Source organism: Anabas testudineus, chromosome 8, assembly GCF_900324465.2.
Source record: "Anabas testudineus chromosome 8, fAnaTes1.2, whole genome shotgun sequence".
Lineage (NCBI taxonomy): Eukaryota > Metazoa > Chordata > Actinopteri > Anabantiformes > Anabantidae > Anabas > Anabas testudineus.
Genome location: NC_046617.1, coordinates 6567689 through 6576437, shown reverse-complemented (window position 1 = coordinate 6576437; position 8749 = coordinate 6567689). Strand labels below are relative to the sequence as shown.

Below are 8749 nucleotides of genomic sequence, written 5' to 3'. Positions count from 1 at the left end.
GCAGGCTATCTTACCACTACACTATCCAGCCACTAATGGAATCCACCTTTGGAATAAATATTATTTTGACTTTGAAAATTGTCAACTTTACTGTGGTTGTCCTGTCTTCATGTATAAATCTTCTATTCTGGAGTGAATTAAATCTGCGGCTGGGACCAAAAGGGCACGTCTGGGAGGAGCAGCAGGAGAGCTGCAGGGTGTGTTGGCTCGTTGTAGCGGCCGCCACGAGCCGCAGTTTACAGCCGCTCTGTGGTTTTCACCAGCCGAGCATTTTCCCCTGACTCCAGCACAGGACAGTGCAGCCTCTGTGGCCCCCTGAGGCCCCAATTAAAACACTGTTATATGTTGGTGTAAAATGTGATTATGTTGCACGCTCAGACGAAAACTGTCTCCCTGTGAAGACAAATCTGACTGCGTGTTAAAGTGTAGACAGGCTACACGGTGCTGAGCGAGATTGTTTACACTGCAGGTTATCGGCCATTTTTATTGTCAGCATCTTAGGATTTCACGAGTGCACAGAGTTAACCTGAAGAAGTTTTAGTCATTGTGTTTTTATCAAGCCAGTGGTGCAGTAGCCGCTCACCCAGGTGAAGAACTGCTGCTGCAGCAGCTTCCTAACATGCACAAAACAAGGCCCACAACTGGATGTTGCAGTAATATTATAATGACAAACATAACAGAAACAAAGGTTAGCTAACAGTTTGCTAACAAACATCACGCAGGAACGTGCAGTAATGCTGCAGACTAGGATGTGTGAGAGTCAATCCAGGGATACTACTGTACACTGAATTTCAGCATTTAACTACCGGTACCTTATTTGCTTGCTCTTGTCATTAGTGTTACAGGTATTTAGTCATAAATCTACAGAGTCGCTAAAGGCTAATTTTGTGCAAACTAATTTGTGCACAATGTTAATTCAATGCTAAACCATAAACTTTGGGGTATGTTGTATTTATGTTAAGACTTTGTTGATTTGCTTCATGGAGTCATTCATTGCTTTATTTGAATGGTTATTTGAATGGCCAGGCACGTGCATCTGATTTGCATGGGCCGTGTGTTAGAGTACGCTGATGACTTTATAGTAAATTATCGACTGATCACCGACTGATCCGCTTATGCATGTTGCCAGACTTGATTTCAGACTTGAGTAGTTTATCAACAGTATTGAGTCCTCATGACAGCAGAGTCTGCTTTTGGCCTGAAGTAGTGATCACAGTTGAGGAGGGGACAGTCTGTAAATAGCAAACTGTAGTCGTAGTACACAGTGTCCTCGGCAGGACTTTCCTCCGGCCCTCCTTTGAAGCCACACTCCTCCAGGGTGCTCTCCGGGGGCAGGCAGCCCTGCTCTGTGAGCATCCTGCTCCGGAAAACCTCCACTCTGGAGGTCTGGATCCCAACCCGGTCCTTGATAATCCTGATCAGACTGAAAACTTTGGTCCTGCTTGACAAAATCACCTCAAAGCTCCCTGGAGCAGCTACAGTAGTGGAGTTGAAGGGAACGAGTGCGACCCTCAGATGAACGAATCTGTGTGATGGGGGAAGATACAGTTGTATGTGAGCTTTGTTTTGGAGCTTGCTTTGAAATAAGAGTGCAGTGTAGCACTTTGAGAGTCGGACTGTAATTATAGGTTAGGCAAACGGCCTTGACCTGACATGATTTCTAAAACCTGACATATTTTTACATGTCTGTATCCACTTCACATAATTAAATGAGGTCACATCTGTAGTGTAGTGTAGGAACTAGGGACCGTTACAGTGGCACAAACAAGGCAACAGCACCTGTCCCACTGAGTCCTCCTGTGTTTTCATAGCTGCTCAGTCTAAATGTGTCCTCAACTGGAATTTTGTTGATCTGAAAGCAGCGAAGTTACTCACGAGGTGAGTCACAGTGTGATTTAGTGCTGGTAGCTGAGGGTTAGAAGAAACCCTGAGTGCTGAACCTCAGACATGGAGGTTTGGTCTGAATGTCAACACAGCCTGAAGCTTGTTCCAGCTCAGCCACACAGACTGTTGGAATTGTTTGGGGACACATTTAATGGCCGTGTGGCTATATTTTATGTTACATAATGTTAAAACAAGCTGCTGCTCCCTCCATTGACTCGAAATACAACTTTACTATGTCTGTATCTGTAGTCGGCAGTGGTGGATGAAGCATTCAGACACTAAATGTAGCTCGAATTTGAACCAAACCTCTAGACAACAAGGTGTGGTTACATCCACTGCTGTTATTTTACTCTTATGACAGTTTAAAGATGGAGATAAACAACTGATGGTGTTACTTCTCCAGTTGTTGATTGAATATTTGATGATCAGGGTTTTGCAGCTGGTCATGAACGCACCTTTCCACCTCTCCCCTCTCAGCTGCTTGTCTCCCTCTTATCAAGTCCTCTCCTGATATCTGAGCGTGGACCTCTGCGCTGCTCCTCGATCTTCAGTGAAATAAAATGAATGCAAGAAAAAAAAAAAAAGAGTGCCACAGTTAATAAAAGCAGAGACGAACAAGATCCTCATCCAAAGTCCTGCGTTACCTCAGTCTCCGTACTTGTCCGTTCAAGTCTCGATAAGTTATCATGTTGTTGGCGTTCTTCAGCAGCTGAGTCAGTGTCTGGAGCTGAGACTGCTGACAGGGGACGTCCAGGTTCATAAGACCTGCAGGCAGAGACACTCGGGTCGTTGATAATGAACGTTTGGACCATCAGAAATGTTGCAAGATCGACAGATTTTGTGTGAATTGGATGAATCATCCCTCACAGAGTCGACTTTGAAACATTATTTGTCTAAAACACACATTTATAAATGTAATCACCTCTTACACTGTGCAGACATACAACAAACATCTTCATCGTCAAGATGAAGAAAATGTGCCCAGCAAATAGTTTCCTCTTGTGCCTAACGATGCAACATTGCAGTGCAACATCCAGTTTGTCACCCTTCCATCCAGACTACAGCATCATTGAAGCTTTTTAAGTTTATGTCTAGACACGAATAGCGCTAGGTTAAGATGAGGGCAACATTTTGGTCCACCTTCTAAAAAGTTAAAAGGTTTACAGACACGCTGCTCTTTGAAAAGATGGGACTTCCAGTAAATCACCGCCTCCACCTCAAAGCTACAATATTATCCTGCAGGCCTGAGCTCAAACATCCTTCAGCTCAAAAGATTCCTGAGTGTGTCTGAAGTTTGACAGACAAAAGGAACATTGTCCTGGTTTTGTTTCCCAGAGCCAGCTGCTCTTATCTGTCAGGGGGGTAGGAGGAAACGAGACACTGCTCGCACGATCAAAAGTTAGTTTCACAGTACGCTCCATAAATACTTTAACGTACTGCAGGTACCACTGACTCCTAGTGTCTCCTTCTAATCTCTTTTTCCTTTAAGGTTGTAATTATAAAAAGATGGCTACATTTGCCACAGCTTGTTCAGACTGGAGGTGAGGTTGCAGAGAGGAAATGGATTACCCAGCTCGAAACCCTTCAGGTCCACTGATCCACTTCTGTGTGCGTCACCGAGGCCGAACAGCTGATCAACCTGTTGCTGATGGTCGGAGAACCATCGAACCATCTCGTCCAGGAAACTCTCAAACTCTGCGCCTTTGGACCTGTCGACTGTTCGTTCTGTAGAAACCTTAAACAGTGTTTCAGACTAACCACATGTGGTAACAGCAACGGTACGTTATACTCAATTCATCAGCTGACTGTTGCTTCAAACTGTACCCACCTTCTTGTGCTTCTTTTGGTTGGGTTTTCGGGCCCGCAGCTTTTTCTTTTTCATGCCGCTCGGCGTGTGAAGGGTCTCCTCGAGGAAGGAAGCAGCTGCGTGTTTTCACCAGATTATGAGGTTGACCGCTGATGTCAGTCACTCAGTAATCACTGCGTGAGAACAGATAAAATACTGTTGCTCATGCTGAAAGGACACAAGAAGATAAAGCAACAGTTCCAGTCAGTTACAACTTTAAACCCACATTTAAGACACAAGTTGAAATCTGTGAATTGTTGGACTTTACTTTACAGCAGCACGTCCCATACTACAAACATTATATAGAATGACTCTGAATTCAGTTTTTTCATTGTATTATCATTAGACTACTTTCACTTAACAATATGAGTGACATCTTTTAGCGCTGCCACTAAATCAAACTTTGACTGACTCACCCCCAAGTCAGTTTTATCCTGCACACCTTCGTCTCCAGACAGGATTTCCTGTCTGTGTCTGAGATATAAGGATCTCAGGAACCTCCCCAGCTTTCAAGCCCGTGACTGGGAATATTGTACTGGGACATGGACTGGGAATGAGACTGAGGAAGGCAATGAGCTCACTCAGCCTCGTGTTTAACTGGTCACCGTGCTTTAGTTTCCTGCCTTCATTGTTTAAGATGAGCAGGAAGGATGAGCCATCACAAAAGCTTCGTGGCTGCCCTTTCCTTTTGTCACTCTGTTGCTGTAATGCAGGATTACTCACTTAACTGTACCATAAATCAGGGTGTTCGCAAAACCCAGTCGAAGATGGTGATGATGAACAAATATACAGTTTAATTTGAAGGTACAATAACCACACTTTTTAACATTTTGTCTAACACTAGACAAAAAGCTCCAGATGTATCTCATGGTGGAGAGGTCCTGTTGATGGCTCCTGTGAAGTCAGTCTGTGAAGATTACCACCACAGACATACATACTTTTCCTTTGAGAAAAGATCTTGTGACACACGAGTCTTTCATCTTTGATCAAGTCTAATACATATTTATGCTTCTCCAACCGGGAGATCACTTCAAAGTGGATTTCAGGTCGCTCCGATGGAGAACCCCAGGTGTGCTGCTGGTATTTGGAAGCGCGGAGCATGGGGGGTTAAAGACACACCCGTCAGACCATGCGATGTGTTCAAATGTCTTGTTTTGTCAAACAAACAGTCCCCAAAGGTAGTTGAATTTAAAATGATCTAAAACATTATTAACATGGTACATTTTACCACAGAATGACTACTCTGATACTTTTGAATGTTTAGTACTGCAGACGACAGAGGGCTCTGAGTCTGGTGACCTAGAAGTGCTGTCTGATGAGGACTGTAATCCTGCTTATGTTGACAGCAGCTTTAACAGAAAGGTCATATCTGCAGTATGAAGCTCCAAATGATTTCAAATCCTTTGACAGTGGCGCAATGAGCTGGTTCGTCTCATCATTATCTTTTTATAGTATCACATCTACTACAGCTGGGTGTAATCATGTGTTTGGTTGCATCTCCCTCTGCTGGATTAAAAAGGAACTAACTAGGAAGGGTCGACGTTTCAGCCACTTAGCTCAGTGGAGACTAGTTTAATCGTTTTGTGACATAGTAAAGGAGTTAAAGTTCATTTTTTAGCTTTGAAACCTTTTATTAAATAGTTTCTGTGTTATTACATCTGTGCTCACATTGTGTTTAACGCTGGCTTGATGTGTTTTACCTTTTAAAATGTAACAAATTGTACTTTAGAGGCAGACATCTGTTCAAAACACTCATGAAGTGAGCAACAGAAGTATCTCAGCCTCCGTTTTCACTGACAAGATAATGATAATAACCAAATATGTACATCGGTTATGTCTATCTATCGCATCATGTCTGACATTAGATCATTGACGGTCAGTATGAGTGAGTAACACATGCGTCAGTCTTACCCAGCGTGGCGACCTGTGAATGTCAATCACATGTCATCAGTATGTCAGGATGGTCCTCAGCTCACAATGGAGCATTTTTCCTATGATAAAATCAAATCTTGGAGAAGTTTTACCTGTTTCCTCTTTGCTCATTCATTCATTCAGCTTGTTGTTGAATCACTGTGTTGACCGGTTGCCACGGTCACGGGGCCTCCAAACAGGCAGTGATTTATGGGAAGGTCGGCATGAAAAAGGAGAAGTGAGCGGTCGACTTGATAAAGTAAAACTTTTATAGTAAAATTCCTGACTGGACTAAAAATGGACCACACTGATTTAGACTGACAAACAGATCTATAGACATTAATGTTCTACACATGTGAAATGACTCCACTGCTGTACATGTTACACTATTTCTTTTCTATTTGAATAGGTCAAAATTTGTGCATGTAATAATTCACAAAGGTAGAAGAAGCCTTGTTAAAAAAAAGTTTCAATGTAAGTGAGTATTTTTACACTGTTGGACTGAAAATAAAACACTGGAACTTTGGTTATTTCTTATATTATTTTTTAAATTATTGTCCAAAACTCACTACTGCTACGTCTATAAATAACAAACATCAATAAAATTCAACAGCCTCCATTCACTGAGTCATGATTTCTCTGCTTTTTTTAATTTGGAGCATTTGACTTTTTTCCTAACCGGTGGTGATCTGATATTCATCAGGATGTGACTCAGGATGAGGTGGGATTAATCAACTTGTGCTTAATTTAACATCAAATCATACCAGCTTCATATTAACATATCTATATGTTTGTTGCAGAGAGCATTGAATGGTGTCAGACAACAGTCCAGCTTTACCTGACATTTCCTGTGCGCTGCATTTTCTCTCAACATCACGGTTCAGTCCATGTAAAGTATGTGACTATTAGAGGAAGTAAAAACAGATGAACAGACCGTTCATGTGTGAACATATTAACAAAAAGAAACTAAGAGTGTTGTGAGAATAACATCCAGAGGCCGCCTACTGTGCATGTCAACCGAGGAGCTACGTCACGCTGCTTGAGTTTATTTTCTGGAGTGAGGTCTTGAGGTCAAATTGTATTAAAGAATATTTTAAAGATTGAAATAAATAACAGAGTTTAGTATTTATCTGTGTAGTACTTTTGTTGTTTTAGGTTATACTATTCTATTTTATACATATATGTGTTTTGATGGGAAACTAACACAGTTAGTGAGTTTGAATTTCTAACCTTATGTAAGCGACGTTCAGTGTTGCCATTTAGCCTGTAGCCTTTTGAAAATGTTATTAGTGTATTTTTATGTTTTTTTTTTTTTTTACTTTTTTTATAATTTTATATTATATTTATCGACTAAATGTATATAAGGTTGTATCTCGAGATGCTGTTTACGTTTTCTCCTAGATTGTGTGAGCGTTAGAGTGGTATATACGGAGCCCCTTAAGAGTCACAGCGGTGACATTTTATCTGAGCTACTTTGGTGTTCACTCACAATAGTTAACTATACTTTTAACTTATCTCTGGTCCATCCCAGCTGTATTCCCAGCAATAGTTTGTCTCAATCAGCCTATCCTTTGTAACTAACTGTGTCCATCTCGCTGAGTTACAGTGATATACACTGCCCGCCAAAAAAAAAAAGTAATCACCTGAATGTAACTAAGCAAATAGGTAAGAGCCTCCCATTGAATAATTACTGCATGGACGATTATGTTTTAGCTGACAACAAGTTATTTAACTCTGATGCAGTGAGTAGCTTCTCATTTCTTAAACAACCATGTCTGAAGACACATCCTGTGGAAAAGATGTTAATCTGTTGCAGAGGGGTCGAATTATTGACATGAATCAAGCAAAGGAAACATCTAAGGAGATGGATGAAACTACTAAAACTGGGTGAAGAACTGTCTAATGGAAGAAGGTCATGTGGTCTGATGAGTCCAGGTTTACCCTGTTCCAGAGTGATGGGAGCATCAGGGTAAGAAGAGAGGAGGGTGAAGTGAAGCACCCATCATGTCTGGTGCCTACTGTAATGAAGCACACCTGAAGGTACAACTTAAGTGGTTTCAATTTAACACAAACTAAGTATAAAAATGTATGAAGTATAGTATGAAACATACTTTTAGAAAATAGGTTTAATAAATATTATATTACTATATATTTCTTTCACTTAGGACATGCTCTGTTCCTGTTTTAGTTGTTGAATAAGATGTTTTACGTAACCTTCTTGCTCCTGTTCTGTGATCCATTGGCCCACTTTTGCCCAACTCCCATGAATACATTTCTACATAACATAATTGTTGTTTGCATATTTTTACATAACTCACTCCCCTAATTTCCTGCTCATGCTGTTTTCTCTGGTGTTAATTACAATTTCATGCTGCAGTGACACAATTTCCTCTTGTCTTGGTGGGTTCTTCTAATATGCAAGTGATGGAATTAATTGGAAACCAGCATCTTCCTGGATGGTGGTGACACACACGCTCAGCACTAAAAAATTAAAATGATGAATTACAGAACACGACTTATGGACTAAACTGTGCATGAACAAGGAAGTGGCTGTTTAAGATGTATCAGATCAGGTCTTACAAAAAAACTCCTGTTAGCTCTTCTGCTTTGAGCATTTGTATTGTGTTTTGTATTGATCAGTTCGGGTTGTGGGTACGTCAGTCCTTTCCTGGTTCTTCATTTTCAGATGCTGAAACATCACCCGTGGTTCCTGTCACAGCCAGACTCAATTACTGCAACAGCACCCTCAAAATGTCTTAGTATGTCCAAAACTTCACTGTATCCAGATCATCCTCATCCACAACAACAGCATCCTCCTCTCTTCCCAATCTCCTCTACCTTTTCTTAATGTATGAATCAAGTGAATAAAGAGTGATGTAGGTGTCCCAGTGAGGATTGGCAGACACTTCCACTTACCTGTTTACTCTGGGATTAGCTGCTAAACCAATTCATTCGTTAGCTGCTATTAAGAATAATCAACCGTTCAAAATTCAAAAGAAAGAAACGATAATATAAACGCCTGTCAGAATATCTTTGCCCCTTTTTTGCCTGTCATGTAAATTGATGTAAATTCGCTCCCTGTGTTTTTTAGGGAGTTACTGAGGGAGC

The 8749-nt window shown here is 41.2% G+C and overlaps 1 protein-coding gene across 1 annotated transcript; it reads right to left on the bottom strand.

Annotated features, from left to right (window-relative positions):
• Positions 1–4: 4 nt before the first annotated feature.
• LOC113158837 lies at positions 5–5803 on the bottom strand. The gene is made up of 6 exons (XM_026355112.1): positions 5755–5803; positions 3713–3898; positions 3454–3619; positions 2529–2649; positions 2340–2429; positions 5–1525 (listed from the first exon to the last, which is right to left on the bottom strand). The coding sequence occupies exons 2-6, from the start codon at positions 3764–3766 to the stop codon at positions 1156–1158; spliced, it is 801 nt and encodes a 266-aa protein (XP_026210897.1). The 5' UTR covers positions 3767–3898; positions 5755–5803; the 3' UTR covers positions 5–1155.
• Between the last annotated feature and the right edge of the window lie 2946 nt (positions 5804–8749).

What these genes read in the sequence shown, in the direction of transcription:
- LOC113158837 (XM_026355112.1), bottom strand. Translation starts at nt 3,766, where the DNA reads ATGAAAAAGAAAAAGCTGCGGGCCCGAAAACCCAACCAAAAGAAGCAC. An exon ending in CCTGAAGGGTTTCGAGCTGG is followed by an intron (nt 2,650 to 3,453) that starts GTAATCCATTTC and finishes CTCTGCCTGCAG; the next exon opens with GTCTTATGAACCTGGACGTC. An exon ending in GAGAGGGGAGAGGTGGAAAG is followed by an intron (nt 1,526 to 2,339) that starts GTGCGTTCATGA and finishes CCCATCACACAG; the next exon opens with ATTCGTTCATCTGAGGGTCG.